Here is a 25,972-nt window from a genome sequence, read left to right as displayed (position 1 = left end):
GCCACTGTGCCTGGCTGAGTCCCCATGTTTTCTAACAAAAATAAGAAAGAAACAATGACTGCTTGACAATGACCGCTAATTCCTCCTTTCTTCCCCATCTGGATGTGTTCACAACTTTCTATCATCCAAATCTAGACAAACCTAAAAATAAAACCCTACACTTTGTGACCAAAGTCTTCCTTGATTAGCTGTTAACTGCTTTTTATTTGGACTCAGGAAGGCTAAAGACTAGGCCATAGGAGGAGTGACTAACTTATTCTTTAGTCAAACAGCACTGATGTAGTTGTCAATAATGCCACTGTGAATGAGGAAAGTATTGGTTTACAAAGTTTTTAATATTTTATGGTATAATAACAGTGAATCATATCAAAATTCTGGTGTAGGCTGGGTGCGGTGGCTCATGCCTGTAATCCCAGCACTTTGGAAGGCCTAGGTGGGTGGATCACCTGAGGTCAGGAGTTCGAGACCAGCCTGGCCAACCTGGTGAAAACCACTCTCTACTAAAAATACAAAATTAGCTAGGTGTGTTGGCACATGCCTGTAATCCCCGCTACTCGGGAGGCTGAGGCAGGAGAATCACTTGAACCTCAGAGGTGGAGGTTGTGGTGAGCTGAGATCATGCCATTGCACTCCAGCCTCAGTAACAAGAGCAAAAAAATACGTTTACCTTATACTTGATACACTGTCTAACAGAGAAAAATAGTTCTTTAGAAAGACTCATCAAACAAAAACCTATAGCCTGTGCAAAATAACATCAAATGTACTGCTGAAAGATCACTTTTGCATCAAAATGGTCCCTGACCACCACATTATATAGCAATAGCAACAGACACAGAACATGTCATAATTCTTATCTAGGTTGGGCAGGGGTAGGAGGGAAGGTCTAGAAAATCAGATACTCAAATTTCAGCACATAATTATTCAAATAAAATTTTAATGATTTCAGTTCCTGAAAATGTAGTGTCATTAAAGGTCATTTCCTGCTAAATTTCAAATTACAGATTTGTGGGCCATACCTGAGCAGAAGCATCATATTCTACTAAATATTCAGCTTATTAACTAAGGTAACTGACAGTATCATGGCAGGAGGTGAGGAGGAACAATGATCAGCACATAGCTAAGAAAAGGGAAAAAAACAATAACCAAAGCAAAAAACAAAATAGCTACAGATATTAGTAAAATAATAATACAATCCCAAACATCCACCTCTTAAATTACTAGAAAAACAATACCAATAAAGTTATAGCAAATACAGTCTTCACAGATTTGAGTAACTTTATTTGCATTTTATAGTGATTTCTTAAGGCCTATATCCAATGAAACCATTTTAAAAGCTCTATGAGGAGTGGAATTTTAGATGTCTATTACACTTTTCTTTCAAAAGAAAAATGCTTAAATTTCAGAATGAGCAAGATTCACTTTTGTAGGTAGAGGCCCTGCTTCTTCATGATCTTCAGTTTTAGATCTAACAACCACAAGAGAAGAAGCTGGATATTTGTTCAGCTTTTGTTCATTCATAAACTCCAAGTCACCATAGATACTCAGCTTCTGAAAAAGAAAACCAATGTACATTAGTAGTCTGGATAATTAGGAACCTCTCCAAGTAAGTCTTCAAATAACAATTTAATTTATAAATGGTTGGTAAAAAAAAAATTCTATAAACAACTTTAAGAAAGAAGAATGCTTTTTCTCAAAGTGTTGTAGATACGTGATTCAGCTCCCAGTGGATGGCCAAAGAAAGCTGTTCCACGTCTCAAGTTAAAATCCTCAGGAGTATAACAACTGAGTATCAATAAAAATAGCTATGGATGCCTTAAGTGATCAAGTCCTTCAACATCTTAGCTCTCCTACCAAGTGGTAAAATAATTTGGTGCAAGTCTTTCTGCTCCTAAATGTTTTAGCTTAACATGTATGGAAAATGATAGATGCTATTTGAAAAGGCTGTGAGAAAAAAGAATATGCATGAAATGCTCTAACACTGATAGAAGGGTCTTCATAAATATATAAAGTTCCTTAATTGTTACTACCACATCCAAGAAGATACTAAAAGAATGAAAGCATAAAACAGAATCACTGCAAATGTCATAAAACTCATTAGAGAATAATGTTCATATCTAACATCTTTTGAGAGTAGGTAGACTTAGATATACGTATGAATGTCTCTGTGTTTTTTTTTTTTTTTTTTTAAGAGATGGGGTGTTGCTCTGTTACCCAGGCTGGAGTGCAGTGGTGTGATCATAGCTCACTACAAGGCCTTGAACTCCTGGGCTCAAGTGATTCTCCTGCCTCAGCCTCCTGAGCACCTAGGACTATAGGCATGCACCACTATGCCCAGCTAATTTTTCTTTCTTTTTTTTTTTTTAATGATGGGGTCTTGCTATGTTGCCTAGGCTGGTCTCAGACTCCTGGCCTCAAGTGATCCTCCTACCTTGGCCTCCCAAAGTGTTGGGATACATGTGTGAGCCACCACGCCTGGCCGTATGTATCTCTTAAAGGCAGAAAAGCAAAGTGAAAAGTCTTCACTAATAAGCATAGGCTGGGTGCAGTGGCTCACGCCGGTAATCCCAGCACTTTGGGAGGCTGAGGCGGGCAGATCACTCGAGGTCAGGAGCTCAAGACTAGCCTGGCCAACATGGTGAAACCCTGTCTCTACTAAAAACACAAAAAATTAGCCAGGCATGGTGGTAAGTGCCTGTAATTCCAGCTACTCAGGAGGTTGGGGCACAATAATCACTTGAGCCTGGGAGGCAGAGGTTGCAGTGGGCTGAGATCATGCCACTGCCCTCCAGCCTGGGGGACAAAGTGAGACTCTGTCTCAAAAAAAAAAAAGAAATGGTATAGATTCTATTGTTAATCTACTCATACAGCAACAAATCCCTGTATCCAAAAGTTAGAAACTGAAGTGCTGATATCACTGGCAGGGCAACTCACTAGATTATAAAGCAAGAACTACACAGAAGTACCTACTACTGGAAAGGTGTTTTTAAAAGATGCTGAATAAAGAGCACCTTCAAGAATTTATCAAAAGTGATACATGCTATCCTGGCTGGGCATGGTGGCTCAAGCCTGTAATCCCAGCACTTTGGGAGGCTGAGGAAGGCGGATCACCTGAGGTCAGGAGTTCCAGACCAGTCTGGCCAATATAGTGAAACTCCATCTCTACTAAAAATATAAAAATTAGCTGGTTGTGGTGGTGTGTGTCTGTAGTCCCAGCCACTAGGGAGGCTGAGGCAGGAGAATCGCTTGAACCCGAGAGGCGGAGGTTTGCAGTGAGCCGGGGTTGCACCACTGTACTCTAGCCTGGGCGATAGAGAGACTCCATCTCAAAAAAAAAAGATGATAAAGTGATACATGCTATAACATGATGAACCTTGAAAATATGCTTAGTGAAAGAGGCCACTCACAAGAGACTACATATTGGCTATCTAGGACTGGAGGGTGAGATGGGGGTGGGGGTGGTGGAGCTGCTGCTGCTTGGGAGAAAATGGTGAGCAATTACTAAGAGTACAGATTTTCTTTCTGGGCTGATGAAAATGTTCTAAAAGTGACTGTCACGATAGTTGCTTATTCATACATGTTTCAGATGTGTTCTACTGGACTGCTGCCTCAGGGGAACAACTATCCCGCAAGGAGTTGCCCCAGTACCTTAAGCTTTTCCAGTAAGAGTGTAGCTTTAAGACAAGTTCAGGCCAGGCGCAGTGGCTCACGCCCGTAATCCCAGCACTTTGAGAGGCCGAGGTAGGTGAATCACTTGAGGTCAGGAGTTCGAGACCAACCTGGCCAACATAGTGAAACTCAATCTCTACTAAAAATACAAAAATAAGCCAGGTGTGGTGGTGTGCACCTGTAGTAGTCCCAGCTCTTCAGCAGGCTGAGACACGAGAATCACTTGAACCCGGGAGGTGGAGATTGCAGTGAGCTGAGATCGTGCCATTGCACTCCAGCCTCAGTGACAGAGTGAGACCCTGTCTGGAAAAAAAAAAAAAAAAAAGTTCAGTGGTTGATAGGTTGGACATGGATCTGATATAGTAGGCCTCCTTAAAACTCAGAATTCACATGTGACCACTGGCTCTGGGGCACTGTGAAAGAAAAATGTTCACAACTCTACCTAACAGCATTTAAAGATCTTGAAGCAGCAACCAGGAACTGTTTGATTTTATACATCAACATGAAAGAAGCCACTGAAGGGAGGAAGGAGACTGAGGAGATGCTGGTTAAAGGACACAAAATTTTAGTTAGATGAGAAGAATATGAAGGTATATGAAAATACTTTGTAAATTTTAAAGACTATACAAGTGTTAGTTATCAACATTATCCTGTCCCAGTTTCTAGGTACCTACATCAATTATATCACCTTAATAAAAATATTAAGTATAATATCTTAATCATTTCTCATGTGCAAATCATATATTTAAACATCTTTATAGTCTATTAGGATAAAAGAGTTGTTCAAGCACCATATTAGGCACATGCCAGTGGCTTATTAGTACATTCTAATTTCTGTCTCTTCTTCTTTTCTCTCTTTTTTTTTTTTTTTTGAGACGGAGTCTCGCTCTGTCGCCCAGGCTGGAGTGCAGTGGCCGGATCTCAGCTCACTGCAAGCTCCACCTCCCGGGTTTACGCCATTCTCCTGCCTCAGCCTCCCGAGTAGCTGGGACTACAGGCGCCCGCCACCACGCCCGGCTAGTTTTTTTTTGTATTTTTTAGTAGAGACGGGGTTTCACCATGTTAGCCAGGATGGTCTCGATCTCTCTTTTTCTATGGCACTTTGGAGGTATAAGAAAACTAAAATTTATTTCAGCGGGATTAGATGTTGACAGCCATTATTATTCTATATTTAGTTATATAAATACTTTTCTGTTCTTGAAAGCTAAGCTGAATAATCAAATTATAGCCTTTCCCCCAAACAAAAATCCTTTACCTTAACAGTTATATTTTTGGGGCCAGTTAAATTTTAATTACCAAGGAAGTCACAATGTCTTCTATCTCTTATGGGGTTAGATACCAGAATATAACAACTCAAAATCAAACACTCCAGCATTTCTCCTCTCCCTCTCCCTCTCCCTCCCTCTCTTCTCTCTCCTCTTTTCTTTTCTTTTTTCTTTTGAGACTCAGGGTCTTGTTCTGTCACCAGGCTGGAATACAGTGGCACAATCCTGGTTCATTGCAGCCTCAACCTTCTGGGCTCAAGTGATCCTCCCACCTCAGCCTCCTGAGTAGCTGGGATCATGGGCACACACCACCACACCCAGATAATTTTTATAATTTTTCGCAGAGACAGGATCTCATCATGTTGCACACGTTCTTCTCAAACTCTTGAGCTCAAGTGATCCACCTGCCTAGCCTTCCCAAAGTGCTGGGATTAGATGCATGAGCACCACACCTGGCCCAGCCTTGCTGCTTCTAAAGCAGCACTGCTCCTTAATATTGTGGTAATTAATTTAAACTATTAAATGGTTCTACAAATCTTCTCTCCGGCTGGGTATGGTGGCTCATGCCTGTAATCCCAACACTTTGGGAGGCAGAGGTGGGCAGGTCACTTGAGATCAGGAGTTCAGGACCAGTCTGGTCAATATGGTGAAACCCCATCTCTACTGAAAATACAAAAATTGGCTGGGCATGGTGGCGCGTGCCTGTAATCCCAGCTACTTAGGAGGCTGAGGCAGAAGAATCACTTGAACCCAGGAGGCGGAGGCTGCAGTGAGCCAAGATCCTGGCCACTGCACTCTAGCCTGGGTGACAGAGTGAGACTGTGCCTAAAAAAAAAAAAAAGGCGGGGCACAGTGGCTCACGCCTGTAATCCCAGCACTTTGGGAGGCTGAGGCAGGTGGATCATGAGCTCAGGAGATCGAGACCACAGTCTCTACTAAAAAATACAAAAAAATTAGCCAGATGCGGTGGTGGGCGCCTGTAGTCCCAGCTACTCAGGAGGCTGAGTCAAGAGAGTGGCATGAATCCGGGAGGCGGAGCTTGCAGTGAGCCGAGATCGCGCCACCGCACTCTAGCCTGGGTGACAGTGCAAGACTCCGTCTCAAAAAAAAAAAAAAAGTTTTCTTTCCCATATATCCCCTTAGAAACTGATGTCAACAGGTCTTTTCAGTCTTAAGAGAGTCAGAAAGACACACTTTTCTCAAGTCAGTCAACATACATGTCACCACGGTAGTTAGCATCACAGAAAGCTGGGAACAACAATTCTTGTGTTGCAAACCTGTAATTTTTATGTGTGCCAACCTCTACCACATGAAAACCACCACATCTTCTCTCTTTCTATTAGTAGAGAGGCCTTGTTTTTCCAGCTAAACAAATAAGGTGTTTAAAATGATATCTCACAGGGCTCAGTCTTCAAATGGTCTAAGGGTTAGAATTAAATTTACCTCAGAGGGAACATACTGCTCCACAGCTGTAGCAACAGTGGCACAACAAATCCAAAGCAATACCATCACCGAGAGGACAAGAGTTGTAGTTAAAATCCACCCAGAGTTACTGGAAAAAAAATCAACAATTAGTTATATTAAAATTTTATAAGAAACAGGAGATTCTTAGTCAATCAACCTTATGTACTTAGCTCAACAGTACAATTAAAACTTTGTTGATTATCTTTGAAACTATTAAAAAACATACTTACAGAAGGAAATATTATACTAATAGCTATTACATTAGGTTGGCATAAAGTCTTTTTCCTCTACTTCTAATGTTTCTGTAACATGGCTATATCACTTTTGTAATAATAATAAAATCAGATATACTTGACTTTCTGCTAAATATATAAGGCAAGTGAAAGTGTCCTGTAAATTGTACACTGTTGTACAAATGTCATATATTATTTTACAAATTATTATACTTGCTTTAAGAAAACCAATATACCACAAAGTTAAGGAATAGTCTAGGTAAATTTAAAATGATCATTTGTTTTATAAAAGAAATCACAACAGGCTTCCAGAGGTCAGTTTCCCTAGAATACTTCACATATTTAATTTGCCATAATTTACTTATACTTCAATTTAAAAGAGCACATCTATTGTAAGGCATTCTGTAACCATTACAGTATATCTCAGTAAAGAGATAGTTATATTTTCCTTATCATTAAAATATCTTAAGATAGAAGGCCAGTTATGAGAATCAGCAATTAGAGGTTTTTTATTTATTTTTAATTTTTATAGAGACAAGCTCTCACTATATTGCCCAGGCTGGCCTTGCACTCATGGGCACAAGCCATTCTCCCACCTGAAGTTTTTTTCATAATTGACCTATTAAGATTCAAAGAATAGGAAAAAGTCAAGCCATTTTTAAATAATTAAAAGTCTAACTCTGACAAACTGTGTAACACAGATAGTCCCTAATTTTCACATCTCTGCTCATCCAACACTGCCTAATAAGAGATCTATACTTACCACCCTAACCACTCACTTGATAGTTTGGCAAGACTTGAACACGCCGTAAGCACAGTCATTGTCTGCCAGCAAAAGAGGTGGACTTTGGAGAATGTATTGTTTATCTAAAAGTAGGGAACTCCCATATGATCCTTTAAGTATACCAATTTAGAAAGATGAGTAAAACACATTTTTAATGAAAAAAATACCCACTTTCCTCTCCATGTTCCAGCCCGAACTGAGTTAAGGAATTTACCACAAAATGAGGATATATTTGATATCTGGATTCCAGTAGCAACTACCTAAGCCAGAAAACTGGGGTTCATCCCTTCAATCTCCAGAACAAAACAATGACTAGATCCTATAGATTTTCAACTATCTGCATTATCTCCTGTTCTTGTCTACTGCCCTAATTCAGCCTTCATAATCTCTTCCCTGATTTACCAAAGTTCTCCAACCTATCCTTCACATAGAAGCCTCTTCTTGACACTAATGTTATGTTCCTGCTTCTAATCTATCCTTCACATAAAAGCCTCTTCTTGACACTTATGTTATGTTCCTGCTTCTCTCTATTCCTGTTTTCCCAGTTCAGTCAAATTTCTGACTCTCCTTATCCTCCATATATAGTAATGTACCCTATACACATTGAGCAGGAGGCCGGTATATCTGAAAAAAAAACATTTAAGTAAATCTTTTGCTACAACTAGCAAAAATTTCTACTCATTACTCAAGATATTTCTATCTCACCTGTCAATCCTCCCCTTGAAACCTCCAGTAGACTTAAATACAGTCTTTATATGCTGTGTATGAGACATGTGTAGGAGTGTGTATATGTATAGCAATCATTATTGTCTATGTCTGTCTAGACCTGAGAACTCCTGACATCTTTTCTAGGTCTCAACTCCCTAGCACAGTGCCTGGCTCTTCAAAAAGAAATACAAGTGAAGAAAAAGTGACCTCAATTTCCTTTCTGGAGATAATGGTGTCTCTTTAACAGCTACGATCAGATTCCAATAACTGGCTGAGTGATTCTGTATGTAATCATGGAAAAATCATGACACTTTAGGAAGTAAATAGTTACAGCAGAATAGGATGAGCAGAAGATGTATAATTAGAAAAATTAGGTTTGAATTCTAACATAGTGACTGTGTAACCTTGGGAGTAGTCAATTCACCTCTCTAAATTACCACCTACTTATCACAGGGTATTGTTCTAAAAGTCAAATGGGATCACTGAAGGGGAAAAAGCATTTTAAAAAAGAACACTTAAAAAAAATTTTTGAGACAGTCTCGCTCTATCACTCAGGCAGTGCAGTGGCATGATCATAGCTCACTGCAGCCTTGACTTCCCGGGCTCAAGTGATTCTCCCACGTCTGTGGGGAAAAGAACGAGAGATCAGCTTGTTACCATGTCTATATAGAAGGAAGTAGACATAAAAGACTCCATTTAGTTCTGTATTTGAGATGCTGTTAATCTGTGACCTTACCTTCAACTTTGTCCTTGCAAGAGACATGTGCGAAGGTGATTTAAGGTTAAAAGGATTTTGGGCTGTGCAGAATGTGCTTTGTTAAACAAGTGCCTAAAGGCTGCTTGTGGTTAAAAGTCATCACCATTCTCTTAAATTTCAAGAAAGAGAAAAACATTTGTCTCCTGCCCCTCTCTGGGCAATGGAACATCTCTGGGTAATACCCATTGTGTGCCTTGTTTACTGAGTGAGGAGAAACCGCCTTTAGGAATAAGGTGGGACTTGCTGGAGCAATACTGCTAAAAGGTTTGTGGAGATGTCGCATATACATCTCAAGGCACAGCATTTTCCTTTAAACTTATTCATATTACAAGGATTTTTTCATATGTCTTACTGCCGATTTCCTCCCTACAATAATCCTATTGTCCAGCCACTCCCTTATCCTTTTAATGACTAGGATAATTCTCAATAAATACTAAGGGAACTCAGAGGCCGGTGCCAGCGTGGGTCCTCTGTAAGCTGAGCGCCGGTCCCCTGGGCCCCGCTTTTCTTTCTCTACACTTTGTCTCTGTGTTTTATTCCTTTTCTCAAGTCTTTCGTTTCCACCTAACGAGAAACACCCACAAGTGTAGAGGGGCAGGCCACCCCTTCACACGTCAGCCTCTTGATAGCTGGGACTACAGGCGTGTGCCACCATGCCCAGCTAATTTTTTTAATTTTTTGTAGAGATGGATGGGGTCTCACTATGTTACCCAAACTGATTTTGAACCTCTGGGCTCAAGTGATCCTCCCGACTTGGCCTTCCAAAGTGCTGGGATTACACGCATGAGCCACCGCACTAGGCCAAAATCATAATTTTTATTCAAATATAGGATCCTATTATAATCTACATTTGGGCACAAAAACTTCTTTTTTTTTTTTTTGAGACAGAGTCTCATTCTGTCGCCCAGGCTGGAGTGCAGTGGCGCGATCTCGGTTCACTGCAACCTCCACCCTCCGAGTTCAAGCGATTCTCCTCCTGCCTTGGCCTCCCGAGTAGCTGGGATTACAGGCGCCTGCTACCGCACCTGGCTAATTTTTTTTTTGTATTTTTAGTAGAGACGGGGTTTCACCATCTTGGGCAGGCTGCTCTTGAACTCCTGACCTCATGATCAAAGTGCTGGGATTACAGGCATGAGCCACCGCGCCTGGCCAAAAACTTCTAGGAAATACATTTCTAGTTACAAAGTTAGTTGTTTCACAAAATCACTTTTAAAGTGTTAGATTAAAAAAAAAAAAAAAAGAATATAATGACAAAATGTTAAAGGTCAATAAATCACCAATAATATGCCAGGTAGTACAGTACTGAGAACTGTAATTTAAGATTAATTATTTAGGTTTCACAGAACTATCAAACTGCAAAAAACATCCTAAATACTGGAAAGAGAACAACTGGCCTTTGTTGGACAAGCTCAAAACCAGGTTTAGAAATGAAAGAAGGATAAAATTTAAAGTTTAATCCTTGTTTTCTCATACAGTCTTTTAAACATTTTGCCTAGTAAAAGGTATTAATTTGTAAGGTCCACCTAACTCTAATGATACATGATAACACCTCTCAAGAAACTGTTTCTATAAGAAATTACAGGGAGCATGTGGTTTGGACTACTGAAGTTTTCTACTTGAGACAGAACAGTCCACTCCAATGAACACACTATAACGCAATACCACTCACTGAAATGCTTGGCCTGGTATCTGACACAGAGTAAGTAATAGTCAATAAGTGACATGGCCCACTAGCTTTCTCTTTTTCCTTTTTTGGTGGGGGGTGGGGAGGGGTAAAACGTGGGGGAGGGATCATATCCAAATTCCTTGGAGAAGAGGAAACATGCACACTTTGATAAAACCTGCCTCTCACCCTCATAAGGCTTGATATTTTTTCCTAGGAGGGCATATGGTACCCACTGCTCTAACTTGCCCACTTTACCATTACCCTTAAAAACTCTTGGCACAGAGCTGATACTCCTTAGTATAGAATACAAAGCCCTTCTTAATCTAGAGTCCTTATCCAGCTCTTCTAGCCTCAAATCTGGCCATGCAGATAAAAACAAAAACAAAAATCTGATCCTTAAACCACTCAAACTTTTTTATTTTATTTTGTTTTATTTTTTGAGACAGAGTCTCACTCTGTCACCTAGGCTAGAGTGCAGTGGTGTAATCTCAGCTCACTGAAACCTCTGCCTCCCAGGTTCAAGCCATTCTCCTGCTTCATCCTCCTGAGTAGCTGGGATGACAGGCATGCGCCACCACGCCCAGCTAATTTTTGGATTTTCAGTCGAGACGGGGTTTCGCCATGTTGGCCAGGCTGGTCTTGAACTCCTGATCTCAGGTGATCCACCTGCGTTGGCCTTCCAAACTGCTGGGATTACAGGCGTGAGCCACCGTGCCTGGCCTCAGACATATGTGAAATTAAAGCTTAATTTAAATGTGTGGAGAAGCACATTCAACATAAATCAAGAGATTCTTTTTTTTTTTTTTTTTGAGACGAAGTCTCGCTCTATCACCCAGGCTGGAGTGCAGTGGCCAGATCTCAGCTCACTGCAAGCTCCGCCTCCCGGGTTCACGCCATTCTCCTGCCTCAGCTTCCCGAGTAGCTAGGACTACAGGCGCCTGCCACCTCGTCCGGCTAGCTTTTTGTATTTTTTTTTAGTAGAGACGGGGTTTCACCGTGTTAGCCAGGATGGTCTCGATCTCCTGACCTCGTGATCCGCCTGTCTCGGCCTCCCAAAGTGCTGGGATTACAGGCTTGAGCCACAGCGCCCGGCCAAATCAAGAGATTCTAACAAGAAGAATGCTCCTGTACTGTGAGAAAAAACTACCTGCCTGGGTTTTATTCAAGTAGTATGCCTATAACCTTTTAAACACACTAAAGTATCTAACGTACAACCTTGGAAGGGAAAAAGTAAACAGGTTTACTTTTGAGGTGCTAATTTTAAAATAATAAAAAGTAATGTATCTCTCTGATACAAGCCAGATTTTATCTGTTATACACACAATAAAGAGGAATACATACAGAGAGAGGCATCTTAAAAAGCCATCACTTTCTCCATCTTCAAGAAAATTCTTGTGTGCTTGTGAATTTCTCATTTGCAGATCTGCTGAAATAGTAAGGTATGAGTTTATTATACCCTACATCCCAAAACCTAGTCTCGCATGACTACTTCTAGACATATACACTTTACAGATATCCAATTGTTTTTGTTTGTGTCATCTGATACATTTTATAATATGTATCAGTTTCTCTAAGCACATCAAAACCAAATGAATATTCTACCGCATTATGAGTTTCCTGTTTTATTTTCAAATTCTTATTGGCATTGATGCTTTCTGCTTAATTACGTGTGAGCTTGGATTTGGTTTATTCTAATCTAATTAAAGTTACAGATGGTCTTATGTTATGTGCTATCATTATCTACCCACTCTCACCTACCAAAATAATTAGAAGGCTAATTAAATAGTATCTAAAATAAGGTATGAGTAAATTTTACAAGGTAAGCTCTGCTTTAGCTTGATGTTTTACGTTCTTATGAGTCAAAATTCACTTCTAACATGGAAATAAAAATAGAATGGGGACTCATACTTTTGGTATTTTTCTTTTTTTTTTTTTTTTTTTTTGAGACGGAGTCTCGCTCTGTCGCCCGGGCTGGAGTGCAGTGGCCGGATCTCCGCTCACTGCAAACTCCGCCTCCCGGGTTCACGCCATTCTCCTGCCTCAGCCTCCCGAGTAGCTGGGACTACAGGCGCCCGCCACCTCGCCCGGCTAGTTTTTTGTATTTTTTTAGTAGAGACGGGGTTTCACCGTGTTAGCCAGGATGGTCTCGATCTCCTGGCCTCGTGATCCGCCCGTCTCGGCCTCCCAAAGTGCTGGGATTACAGGCTTGAGCCACCGCGCCCGGCCGGTATTTTTCATTATTTGGTCAATTTATTGGGAAATACCAGAATAGTTGATTAGTTCATGCTCAAAACATCCTTTGAAGCAAACTAAATGTTTTTAGAATAGTGATTCTCAAAGTGTGGCCCCCAGGCCAGCAGCATCAGCAAAATCTGGAACTTGTGAGAAAAAGAAATTCTCAGATCTTCTCCTAGACCTAGTAAATTAGAAACTCTGAAGGTGGGGCCCAGCAATCTGTGTTTGAACAAGCTCTCCAAACTCTAACACACATGAAAGTTTGAGAACCACTGTTTTAGAAATTATCTGTTTATGTTCCATCAGTGAAAAAAAAACAAAAAACAAAAAACACAACCAACTCTACTACAACCAGATTTGACTGCTAATGTTTTTATCTAAGCTACTTAAAATAAAACTTACAGGACATTTTGCTTAGAGATGATTCTCTCAAATTTGTAGACTCCTGCTCCAAATGTGGTGCATACTGGATTTCTGGCTTAGACTAAAATAATAATGAAAGCAATTAAGTCATTTGTACTTCTTTAGCTTTTTTTCAGTAACAAGTTCTAAAACACATCATCTCTTTAAACATTTAAATTGAGAAAGAGTAACAGAAATACTATATAAAAAATAAAACACGTTAACCACAATATATTTTAATTGCACTTTCTAAACATCAGAACCAGTGCCTTGCAAAGAAACAGATTTCTGGCGGATTTATGTTAGTTTAACTTCCTGACAGTATTTTTTTTTTTTTAAGGGAGAGAGGGACAAATCATGACATACTACATTAAATACTATACCTTGCAGAAATGAGTTCTAATTCTAGTTGATCAGGAATAATTTATCAGACTGCCAAAACTTTTGGCTAAACACATATTATCTCTATTTCTTCTCACATGAAACATTCCATTATTCCCTAGGTATGAGGAATCGATAAATTACAGCCAAACACTCCATACTTTACATTTTCTGTATAGTTCTGATCCTCTAGAATGGGGGTTTCTCCATCCCAGTTATGCTCAAATTCACACAGACTTTAGAGAGACACAGAGCTAATCTATCTAATGAGAAATGAATGAGAGCTTCACTCTGAGAGTCAACTTATGCTTTGATGTAAGTAGCTTTAGGACATAGAACTTGTTCATGAATTTAAAGAGAAAATTCCTGCATTTTACTTATTACCAAATTAAGCAGAGGGGACCCAAGGTTCAGGGTAGTGCTAAAAATCACATACCAGCCATACATTAAGTCACTTACTTAGCTACAGTACTTAAAAGGTTGATTTTATTACCCGAGAGGAAGACACAACATAAACTCTGTTGACTGGTAAATTTGAGGAATTCAACTACTGAATTAAAAGCATGGTAGGGTAGTATATGGGCCTTGGTGCTAAAGTGTCCTGGGTTTTAAGCTTAATTCTGTTACTTATCGGCACTGCAACTGCAACAAGTTACTCTCACCTTCCTCATCAATAAAATAGGAATAATACAACCTCATTAAGTTCTTTGAAAATCTGAGATAATACATCTAGTACAATATAACCTCCAGGGAATAACAGTTATTATCCCATGGTAAATGATGAGATAGGAGACATTACCTCTCTAGGCAAAATACTTCTTCAAGAAGTTCTCTTATAAGAGTTATGAGTAAAAGCACTATAAAAAACTAAAAATTATGTCATATTGTTTTTATTTGATATCCATATGTAATCATATATGGCCACTGTTTACATTAAAAGTGTATTAATTCTTATCTCTCATATTTAAAGATTTCATTTTATCAATTTAAGCACCATAAAATTTAAAAGACTCAGAGTTCTGGTTAGATAAAAACTAATGGGCTTTAGATAAGGCTTTTAATGGGCAAAGGGAAGGGTAATCAAACTGATGTCCAATATTTTAATGTGGGGCCAAATAAGTAATTCTTACTTGATAAGTATTTGTAAGTGACTGAGTATGGTTCTATGCTGAAACACTCATTTAAAACATATACATTTACTGTTGTTGGTATTTAGATGAATCCATGAAGCACTGTTGTCACCTGGAATATGACTATTTTTCCATCATCAGCTTGAAGATAAAAAGTCCATGAAGAGGTTATGAAGCTCTGTGCAGAGTCCATCATGTCACTCCAGAATGACCTCACCAGAGTTAGAGGAAAGAGTAGGTGCATTTTCGGCATCAGGGACATAAGCTAAAAATAAAATAAATAATGAGAAATGCATTATTTTTTATATATGTATATTCAAGAGAACAACATAATCAAGATTACTCAAATCCTTAATGGGACAGATACAAACAATTAAATACATCTACCATAATCTAATCGCATTAAACTCTTAGTTATCTGTGCAAATTATGGTAAAGCTTAAAAACCAAGGCTACTTTAATTTGCCACCAAACACACTTACTAGCTACCTGTCACCTCTATCACAATAACAGGCTTTTGAATTAAGTCCAAAAATAAGAAGACTCTTAAGATGTAATTAAATAAACAAGGACCAGCAAGGCCTCAAGGGTAGAACAGGAAGGGACAAATCATATCATTCTCATCTTTAATGTTTTCATCGAGAATAAATCATGCTATAATGAACATCAATGGAAAAGGGGAAGGAAAAAATCAATCAGAAGAATATATACATAAAATGGTAGACATCTGACAACAGGGCAGGGTGAAGGGAGTATTTATGGGCTGAGTATACGTGGTAAGCTACTGATAAGATTTTAATGGCCCGGCATGGTGGCTCACGCCTGTAATCCTAGCACTTTGGGAGGCTGCGGCAGGTGGATCACGATGTCAAGAGATTGAGACCATTTGGGCAACATGGTCAAACCCGACCTCTACTAAAAATACAAAAATTAGCTAGGCGTGGTGGCGCACGTCTGTAGTCCCACTGTAGTCCCAGCTACTCAGGAGGCTGAGGCAGGAGAATCCCTTAAACCAGGGAGGTGGAGGTTGCTGTGAGCCAAGATCACGCCACTGCACTCCAGCCTGGTGACAGAGAGAGACTCCGTCTCAAAAAACAAACAAACAAAAAAAGGATTTTGACAAATGATGTCATCTTTCCTCCTCCAATTCTGACTTCTTGACTTCTTTAGCAGCACTGGGCCCCTCTAAAGCACAAGCGTGGGATGCCATTTACTAAACTCTAGGGATAGCTTTGGTTCTACTTTGTTTCTTTATATGCTTTTTTTTTTTTTTTTTTTTTTTTTTTTTTGAGACAGTGTCTTGCTCTGTCACCCAGTCTGGAGTGCAGTGGTATCTATGGTAGCACTTGAGCCCAGAAGCGTGAGGCCAGACCGGGTAATATAGTGAGATCCCCATCTCTAAAACACATAAAAATAAAAAATGCACATACCTCTTAACTCAGCAATTCTAGCCCTACGATTTTATTCTACAGGTATACTCACAAATGTGCAAAATAGATATTATTTACAAAATGAAAAGATTAGGAACTTACATGTTCACAAATAAGGAACTGCCTAAATAAATTATAATATATCTACACAGAATATTATGTAGTAGAAAAAATTAGAAGTTCTTTATGTATACTTATATTTATAAAATACATGTGCACATCCTTGTATATGCATAACATATCTGTGTACTAGTAACCTTGGCTACATGTATGAGGGAAAACTGAGTGGCTAAGAGACAGGGGTGGGAGACTTTTCACTATATGTATACTCTTTTTATCTTTTGAGTTTGTATATGTGACTATTTCCTGTGCAAAAATTAAGAAACTTTTCCCAGTATGTCTGGAGAATCGAGTATGAAATTCCCTTGTCAGGAATTTTAAGCAATGGCATTGGAGAAGTAATCAGGCGCTAGGTTGTGATAAACAGTTTGGACTTAAATCTACATGTAATTGGGAGCTACTGATTATATAAGACAGGAGAATAGCATGATGAAATTTAGAAAAAAAAATCTGGACACAGTAAAGGATGGAGTTAGAAAGGGTTAAATTAGAAAAACAGTTTGGAAGTTAACTTAAAAATACAGATAAGAAATGATAATCTGAGTTAAGGCAATGGCAACTGTGCAATGGAAGTTGGGATGGAGAAAAATAACTCTGAAATAATTCCTCTGAGCCTTGGTTTTTTCATATGTAAAAATGAGGATAATATCTTCACTGGAATGTGGGAAGAAACAAAATAAAATTATGAATGTAGGCATAACTTTTAATAGTAAAGCATTATACAAATGCAATTATTCAACTGACTTTTTTATTTGCAAACTAATTTTGTTTGCTGAAAGTCAAATATAAAATATAACACTAAAATAGGATTGAGTGGGTGATAAACACTTCAAGCAACACAAGTCAGTGCCATCTAAGCAGGCTAGTTTGAAAGGCAGTATTGTTTCGTACTTGTTCTTGTCTCAGTTCAGCGAATGGCAGCTGATTCTGGCAACCAAGATGGCAAGCGTATTGCTCATCAGATTGGGAATATGCTTCTGTACATGCTGTAAGAGAAAAATAGTCAAATTACAAGAAACAAAAGGGAAAGGGAAAGAGGAAAGAAAAGGATTTGATATTTTATTTAAAAAATTCTTATACTTAAAAAAGATTTCATCAATGTCAATTTCCAAATTTGGTAATATAGTAGTAGGAAATGTATCTTTAACAGAACTCCATATTGTCTCCGTCCTACAAGTCAAATGTTTTAGATACAAATCTATTAATTATACACCCAAGCTCTGGCCACATGATGACATTCATATAAGAGGACCCTTGCAGCTAAGGCTTGTGTAGTAGAAAATGCACTGGATTGGCATCCTGAAGATACCACTCAAAAAGTTTTAGTTCCATCATTTGTTGGTGTGTGTGACCTGGGCTGAGCAGTCTAACCTCTGGCTATTGATTTCTATATATCTAAAACAGAAATAACACAACCCACTGCATAGGGTTGAATGAAATAATATATTTTAATGATTTATACAAATATACGGTATTACTATTAAGAACTAGATCACTCAGTTAAGAAGTAACGGTATACACGTGGCAAGAGAAAAATAAAACAATCAGCCTAACATCTGAAAGTCTAAGAAAATTGAACTAGGCTGGGTGTGGTGGCTCACGCCTGTAATCCCAACACTTTGGGAGGCTGAGACGGGCGAATCACGAGGTCAGGAGATCGAGACCATCCTAGCTAACACGGTGAAACCCCGTCTCCACTAAAAATACAAAAAAAAATTAGCTGGGTGTGGTGGCGGGCGCCTGTAGTCCCAGCTACATGGGAGGCTGAGGCAGGAGAATGGCGTGAATCCAGGGGGGCGGAGCTTGAAGTGAGCTGAGATCACGCCACTGCACTCCAGCCTGGGGACAGACCGAGACTCTGCCTCAAAAAAAAAAAAAGAAAATTGAACTAGAAAATGTTCTATAGCAGATGATTCTAATGTTGAAATAGGTCTCTACCAGATATACTGTCATCTAGTTCATTAAATCTATTTCCTTCTTGTGATACAACATTTTACCACTATACCAATTCCATTTTTTCCCAACTCAGTAATGCATTTGTAATACACTTCTCAGAAGTGCTAGATAATAAACTGGACAGCATTATGCATATATAAAGATGATCAGTTATGAGACTGAGCCGCAAAAATACGGTTACGATATCAAAGAAGACTGTATGTGAGTTATGGCATAGTGATGGGGAAAAGGTGCCTCCTTCTACACTAAAAACAGTGTAATGAATGGAGAACACTCCATTATAGTTATTTGAAAAGTTAAACGTCAATTGTGTCCTGACTGCAGGTTTCTTTTATTAAACAGACTGCTTTTAGCAAAAAGAAAGAAAAGTGGTTTAACAGATGACAAAGCCTCTGGCTACTTATTTTAATGGCCTGACCAATGAAGAATACGCTATTAAATACTGAGTCAAAGGCCTGATTCAGTAAAAAACTTGGAGATAAGTCAATGAACTTATGATTGAAAGGTTTAGGAAAATTATACTATTTGTGAAAAGGTAGTAATGAATTGTGAGTAGGGTAATTATACTGCGTTTGTCTGACAGAAAGTTGGTTAAACAAAGGTGTCCTATTCACAGCAGAAAATAAACACTGTCTCAACAAACAGATGAAATTTAAAGCCCATGAAATTTCTAGCAGCAGCTACGAAAACTCTTAAATCCATAATAATTACCGTATGTTAGATGACTAGTTTCAACAGTGTGTTTGCCATTTCCTAAGGAAAATACTTTAAAAGGTTATCACAAAGAAAACAACAGTGTTACATACAGCTGATGTCGTTAGCATAGCATCTTACCAGATTCACATTCCAATTTAGTTCGATTTAAGTCAATTCCATCATCCACAAACTGACAAATTGAAAACAGCCTGCAACCTCTCTGACATGCGTACAACTCCTCTTCCTAGGGAGTTCAAGAACAGGAAGGGTTACCAAAAAATAGTATTTTTTTTCCTCAGGGGAAAATGGGTTAGGAAGAAAGCAGTTAGTAACGTTTATTACAAATCATCCTATAAGTTTCATAACTGAAAGAAAAAAATGATAGGAGCCAGTTGATACTCAAGACCTTCGCCATACAGAGGTTTTAGTTCCTTATTTTAAAAGTGATACCAAGAAAAAAGCCTAGTAGGTAAAACCACCACCCTTTTTCCATTTTCTTTGGTTACAATCTGTGAGGGAGAAATTAAAAATAAAAATAATAGTGACATGCCAGGTGCAGTGGCTCACACCTGTAATCCCAGGGCTTTGGGAAGCTGAGGCAGGAGGACTGCTTGAGGCCAACAGTTTGAGGCCAGCCTGGACAATACAGCGAGACCCCGTCTGTACCAAAACAAACACACACACACAAATAACTGGGTATGGTGGTGCACACTTGTAGTCCTAGTACTCAGTAGGCTGAGGTATGAGGATTGTTTGAGGCCAGGAGTTTGAGGGTACAGTGAGCTATAATCACACCACTGCACTCCAGCTTGGGGTACAAAGTGAGACCCTGTTGCTTAAAAAACAACAACAAAACAACAACAAAAAATACAACGGTGATATAACTAGAACTTCAACAGCGATAGAAAGGAGTAAGCAAGTACCCTAGGACCAATGGCATACTTCTGTCACATCCATGTTTATATGAATTACCAGGCTTATCAGGAAAAGTATCAGACTAGCTTCACATGGCAAATGGTGACACAAGGGCCTGATAAAGTAAGGCATACATCTATAAAAATGTTTATATGAAAGGACTTTTAAAAACTGGGCTTAGGTCGGGCGCGGTGGCTCACGCCTGTAATCCCAGCATTTTGGGAGGCCGAGGCGGGTGGATCACAAGGTCAGGAGATCGAGACCATCCTGGCTAACACGGTGAAACCCTGTCTCTACTAAAAATACAAAAAATTAGCCGGGCATGGTGGCGGGTGCCTGTAGTCCCAGCTACTCGGGAGGCTGAGGAAGGAGAATGGCGTGAACCCAGGAGGCAGAGCTTGCAGTGAGCTGAGATTGCGCCACTGCACTCCAGTCTGGGAGACACAGCGAGATTCCGTCTCAAAAAAAAAAAAAAAAAAATTGGGCTTACATTAAATGAAAACACTGGAGCAACAGTGTGTGTATGGGAAAGGACACTGCAATCAGCCAGACCTAGATCAAACCTTTTGGGTGAGTGCATAAGTTATTTTACCTAAGAATCTCAGGTTTCTCATCAAAAAAGGAGAGAACAGCCATTATCTCCAAATTCCTCAATAATTTGGAAGCTATTTCCAGCACAGTGCCTGGGATGTAGAAGGTTCTTAATAAATGGTAATAGTGTTAATAGATTTTTAAAATAGAAAACAATTACAGGCATCAATGTATATGTGTGAAAGTTCAAGATAGGATGGACATCTAGTTCTTCATTACTGTAAAATATTAACTGCTTAATATGACTAATGTCTTCAGCGGGTTTTTCTTTGATAAAATAAAAGTATTTTAAAAAAGCTATTGCATATGGGGGAGCCCTTCAACTTACTGTGTGATATACTGTGTACAAACTGGCAGACACCTAATAAGGAAACAGCACGTGCATATGCCAGTTAGCAACCAATGGAATACAAGGTATGTACTTCTTTCCAGCAAAAGGATTAGTAAAATTTATGCAGCAGCAACAATCCATCAAGAAGAGATGGCTGCAGTCTAATATTAAATATACTTTATCATACAGCTTTGAAGGTAGCACACTTTTGGACCTCAGTTCCAGCTGCATTTATTGTTAAGATGAAATTGAAAGAATTTTAAAAATTAAGATAAATTTCATATCTGAGTAGCTTTTGCAGGCTCTGTAAAACAATTAAAGAATTATTTTATGTCTTTGGAGCACTACATATTTCCTTATACTGCACAGAGGAACCATAAGCTCATTAGTATGAGCTATATCACATGCCATTTCATTCTTAGATATGCTTTCCTTTGTTAAAGAAACCTAGTAAGTCATCCAGTACCAATTTCAGAAAACCATATGGCATGGGGAAAAGAGACTAGGTTTCAGGAATCAGCCCTGGTTTGAAGTTCAGACTTGCCACTTATTCTGTACAACCTTTGGCAAGTTACTTAATCTAATTCCTCAGTTGTAAAATAAGGACAATACTCTTACATCAATCCTAACTACTATTTATTCCTTTATTTTCTTTTTTTTTTTTTTTTTTTTTTTTTTTTTTTTTTTTTTTTTTGAGACGGAGTCTTGCTCTGCCGCCCAGGCTGGAGTGCAGTGGCCGGCTCTCAGCTCACTGCAAGCTCCGCCTCCCGGGTTCACGCCATTCTCCTGTCTCAGCCTCCCGAGTAGCTGGGACTACAGGCGCCCGCCTCGTCGCCCGGCTAGTTTTTTGTATTTTTTAGTAGAGACGGGGTTTCACCGTATTAGCCAGGATGGTCTCGATCTCCTGACCTCGTGATCCGCCCGTCTCGGCCTCCCAAAGTGCTGGGATTACAGGCTTGAGCCACCGCGCCCGGCCTATTCCTTTATTTTCTACTGCCTGTATAATTGTAGAGTGTCAATCTTCACTATTAGGATAATTATATATCTATATCTACAATAGCATTACTATTATGTAGTACTATCTAATAGACAGACACATTTAATGAGCATCTACAATGTGCCAGGCACTATGTTAAGACTTAACAAATTATGCAACATCTGGTATGGAGCAGGCACTCAACTGGTAGCTATTAAGAATCATTATCTTTATTCTAAGTATTCCATGTTATATATACAAAAAATAATGATTTCAAGTAAATATTTCATGCCCTATTTATCCCAAATGACTGGCAAGCTTATATAACATATATCTCCTCTGATTTAGGACACAACAAATGGTGCTTCCACCATAGGAAATACCAGCTAAATTCCTAATTAGAAGGTCCCTCAATGGTACTATTTAGGCCAGGCACCGTGGCTCATGCATGTAATCCCAACACTTTGGGAGGCCGAGACATAAAGATCCATTCAGTCCAAGAGTTTGAGACCAGCCTAGGCAACAGAGCAAGACTCTGTTTCAATTATTTTAAATTAAAAAATAAATAAACAGAAGTTAAGTCATCAGCAAGGACAAACAGTAATCAAGGAGCTGGGAATAAAACCAGGTTTGTATGGTTCTAGAGACCACACTCCATTAATAAATGTCCAGGCTGGCTCTAATTAGTTTTTTTATTAACATGATTTATGTCTCTTGTTTTTTCATCCGAGATAAATTATGCAATTGCATTTCTGTAGATAAAAGATAGAACAATTTAAAAATAACTACTTACAAACAGGTATTCTACTTTCTTGCAACAAATAATTAGTTCTCAAAAAGTGTCATTAAAATGAGATTTCTTTTTTTTTTTTTTGAGATGCAGTCTTGCTCTGTCCCCCACGCTGAAGTGAAGTGGTGCAATCTTGGCTCACTGCAACCTCTACCGCCCAGGTTCCAGCGGTTCTCCTGCCTCAGCCTCCTGAGTAGCTGGAATTACAAGCATGTGCCATGCCCAGTTAATTTTTGTATTTTTCGTAGAGACGGGGTTTCACCATGTTGGTCAGGCTGATCTTGAACTCCTGACCACCCATGATCCACCCGCCTTGGCCTCCCAAACTGCTGGGATTACAGGCATGAGCCACCGCACCCAGCCTAAAACGAGATTTCTATCTTGTTTTTCAAATTCTATGTGAGTTTGAAAATTCATCTAATTTCTTACAACACACGAAGCTTTTTCCTGGAGCACAAAGCACAGAGGAGAGCCAATAGAAATCAGTGACATAGTTAAATATGTGTTTTTTTTTGTTTGTCTTTTTTTTTTGAGGCAGAGTTTCCCTCTTGTTGCCCAGGCTGGAGTGCAGTGGCGCAGGCTCACTGCAACCTCTGCCTCCCGGGTTCAGCAGCTTCTCCTGCCTCAGCCTCCTGAGTAGCTGGGATTACAGGTGCCCGCCACCATGCCCGGCTAATTTTTTTTTGGTATTTTCAGTAGAGATGGGGTTTCACCATCTTGGCCAGGCTGGTCTTGAACTCCTGACCTCAGGTGATCCACCTGCCTTGGCCTCCCAAAGTGCTGGGATTACAGGAGTGAGCCACCGCGCCCGGCCTTTTTTTTTTTTTTTTTTTTTTGAGACAGGGTCTCACTGTCAGACTGGAGTGCACTGGCAACATTTTGGCTCACTGTAACCTCCGCCTCCCAGGCTCAAGCAAGCCCCCCACCTCAGCTTCCCAAGTAGCTGGGACTACAGGTGCTCGTCTCCACGCCTGGATAGTTTTTTCTTTTTCTTTTTCTTTTTTTTCTTCAGAGACGGGGTCTTGCCATGTTGTCCAGGCTGGTCACAATCTCCTGAGCTGAGGTGATCCACCCACCTTGGCCTCCCAAAGTGCTGGGATTACAGGTGTGAGCCATCGCACCCGGCCGAATATGTTTAATGCAAGTTTATTAATAGGAGGCAGCATAGTGTAGCCAGTTTTAAGCTGAATTCCTACTCCACGATTTCTTGAGTATGTGACCTTAGGCAAGACACTTAACCTTTCAGAGCCTCAATCTCCTTAATTTTAAAACCCTACTTTACAGGGTTGTTGTGAGAATTAGGAATAATAGTACGATAAATCTCCCATCACTCTGGCTAACAGTGGAGTCTATACAAATTTCAAGTCCAGGACCTATAGGGAGCCAGATGATTTGGAGTTCTTTGTGAGAAAAGCTTTAATAAATAAGTAAAAATGATTTACAGATATCACACCAATTGTTAGAAAATAGTGGACATTATTAAAGTACCTACAAGTTCCAGGGAGGTATCCTTTCAAATTATTTGATTATTCTCCCAACATTCTGGTTTATACTACAAAATTGCCAGGAAAATCTCAAAAAAAGGAAACAAACCCTAGAACAAGGTCAATATTAAACCCAAATCAATATTAATGAGCTTCCTCATTCAATCCTCTTAATGATGAGAAGTTTACAAGAAGTGAAGAAAAATAACGTGGTTAGAAGCAGTATTCATCGATTTAAGCCTGAAGGTAAAACTTCTCACTTCTTTCTCGATTGTTACATAAATCTCTGGAAAAATTCAGCCCAGTCCCCTCTCCCACACTTTTTTTGAAAATTGATAATCTCCATGCAGTTTAAAATCCAGCCGTAAACAAAATCTGAGAAGTGCCAGCACTTACAACTTTTCATTTCAAAGACCTGAAAGCACTCGCCAATATGGAACATCCTAAGCTTCACTGGAACTGTCTCCGTAGCCACTCCAGTTTTAGAAAGCAAGGAGGTCTAGCCACAATGGTTAAGCAAATAGCATACAGGAGATGAAGGAAAAACGAAGAGGAAACCACCAGCAACATCAACAAAAGCTCTCATAAAACAACGTGGGGGAGGGCATATACTCAAATCATACATGGGAAAGGTGTGGTGGGAATCATCAAACAATTTAGAATGTTGAGTAAACAAGAGTTCTTACGCTGAAAAACCAACGTGAAGAGGGTTAGGTATGTACTTAAAAGAAAGGGGGGAAGCATAGAGAGGAGGGCCATTCCTCTCCGTAAGCTGCGAATCCTCTCCTGTCTACAGTCTCGTTTCTTTCCCCACTCCACGAATCCCCCGTTTTCTGCACTGAGTGGTCAGTTCCTGGTAGGCAGACACCTAACTGCCTCTTCTCTAACCCAGTCCCTCTTGGCAGCGTCTTGGACACAGTAACTCAACATAGGCAGACAGCATTCCTGGGCGTCTCGCTACTCCTTGAGCCGCCTTCGTGACGCTTTTTATACCTCAGTGGAATCGTCTACTTGTCTGACTCCCTGAAGACTACGCTCCCGACCCCGAGAGGTGCTTAGTAAACAAAGGTTATGAATCAATCATTTGTGGATTCGCTTATCTGCGCCTCCCTTTCTACAAACCCCCATTAGGCTCCCTAAGGCGAGGACCCTGCATTAATCATCCATATCCTCCTCTATCCTCCTCCCTCTGAGTGCTCGACTCCCCTGCTGCCCGGCTAGCTCCCAGAGGAAAGGGATCGCGTCTTTCTCATCTTTGTGTCCCTCAGCCTATCACAGGGTAGTGCAGGACAAACTTCCGGTAATGACAGCAGGAATTGGGGTGCAGGCAGGATTAGCGAGGAAAACAGGAGCTACACAGATGGGAGACAGCGGTTGAAAGGCGGATTGAACAGCCAGGTTGCCAGAGCCGACATAAGTGTGGGGAGCCGAGAGATGGGCGGCCAGGGAAGGGTCGCAGCCCGCTCCGGACGGGCCCTACCTTAGGGTAGGTGTGCAAGGGGTAGGTCAACTGACAGGCCCGGTGGCAAGATGCTGTATCACCCAAGACCGAGTCAAATGCTTCAGCCGAAGCGGTCCCCGAACCTCCGGCCAAGGCCATGGTCAGCAGCAGCAGCGGCGGCAGCCCCAGTTGGGTCCTGACCCAGAGGCTCGCCTTCGGCGCCGCCATCTTGTTCCCCTCTGTCACAGCAGCTCAGCTTGTTGCTGTTTTCTTTGAAGGGTTTCCTCCTCCTCCAGGGGCCAGCCCCCTTCGCCGCCCCACCGACCGTTGCTTCCGCCTCCGCCGTCGCTTCAGCTCCGCCCTAACCCGCCTGAAACTGCCGCCTCCTGCCCCACCTCTGGGACTACCAACTTCTCCTAGGCAGGCGTGAGGCGGGGAATTCAACCATCGCGAGCATTAGCGCGAAGCGGGTCCTCCTGTCTTCCCTTCGCGGGGCAGGCTGGGGCATGTAGTTCTCCGTAGGCGGGAGGCGCACGGTGCTGTCGGGAAAG

At 40.4% G+C, this 25,972-nt stretch overlaps 1 protein-coding gene across 2 annotated transcripts; it reads right to left on the bottom strand.

The window, feature by feature from the left end:
• Nucleotides 1–914: 914 nt before the first annotated feature.
• Nucleotides 915–25,922, bottom strand: TMEM59 (transmembrane protein 59). Of its 2 annotated transcripts, none has more exons than XM_010372440.2 (8): nucleotides 25,461–25,922; nucleotides 19,032–19,137; nucleotides 17,133–17,227; nucleotides 14,804–14,956; nucleotides 13,181–13,262; nucleotides 11,885–11,969; nucleotides 6,375–6,483; nucleotides 915–1,548 (listed from the first exon to the last, which is right to left on the bottom strand). In XM_010372440.2, exons 1-8 carry the CDS (start codon nucleotides 25,647–25,649, stop codon nucleotides 1,393–1,395), a joined length of 975 nt encoding a protein of 324 aa, XP_010370742.1. In that variant the 5' UTR covers nucleotides 25,650–25,922; the 3' UTR covers nucleotides 915–1,392. The 2 variants fall into 2 exon arrangements, with proteins under 2 accessions (XP_010370742.1, XP_010370751.1); XM_010372449.2 differs by having other exon boundaries at nucleotides 11,885–11,966; nucleotides 25,461–25,896.
• Nucleotides 25,923–25,972: the final 50 nt, after the last annotated feature.

Source organism: Rhinopithecus roxellana, chromosome 12 (genome assembly GCF_007565055.1).
Source record: "Rhinopithecus roxellana isolate Shanxi Qingling chromosome 12, ASM756505v1, whole genome shotgun sequence".
NCBI classification, from domain to species: domain Eukaryota; kingdom Metazoa; phylum Chordata; class Mammalia; order Primates; family Cercopithecidae; genus Rhinopithecus; species Rhinopithecus roxellana.
The sequence above is the reverse complement of the archived record's forward strand: the minus strand, read 5'-3'. Positions and strand labels throughout refer to the sequence as shown.

What these genes read in the sequence shown, in the direction of transcription:
- TMEM59 (XM_010372440.2), bottom strand. Translation starts at nt 25,649, where the DNA reads ATGGCGGCGCCGAAGGCGAGCCTCTGGGTCAGGACCCAACTGGGGCTG. An exon ending in GAAAAATAGTCATATTCCAG is followed by an intron (nt 13,263 to 14,803) that starts GTGACAACAGTG and finishes TTATTATTTTAG; the next exon opens with TCTAAGCCAGAAATCCAGTA. An exon ending in ATCTCTAAGCAAAATGTCCT is followed by an intron (nt 11,970 to 13,180) that starts GTAAGTTTTATT and finishes TTACTATTTCAG; the next exon opens with CAGATCTGCAAATGAGAAAT.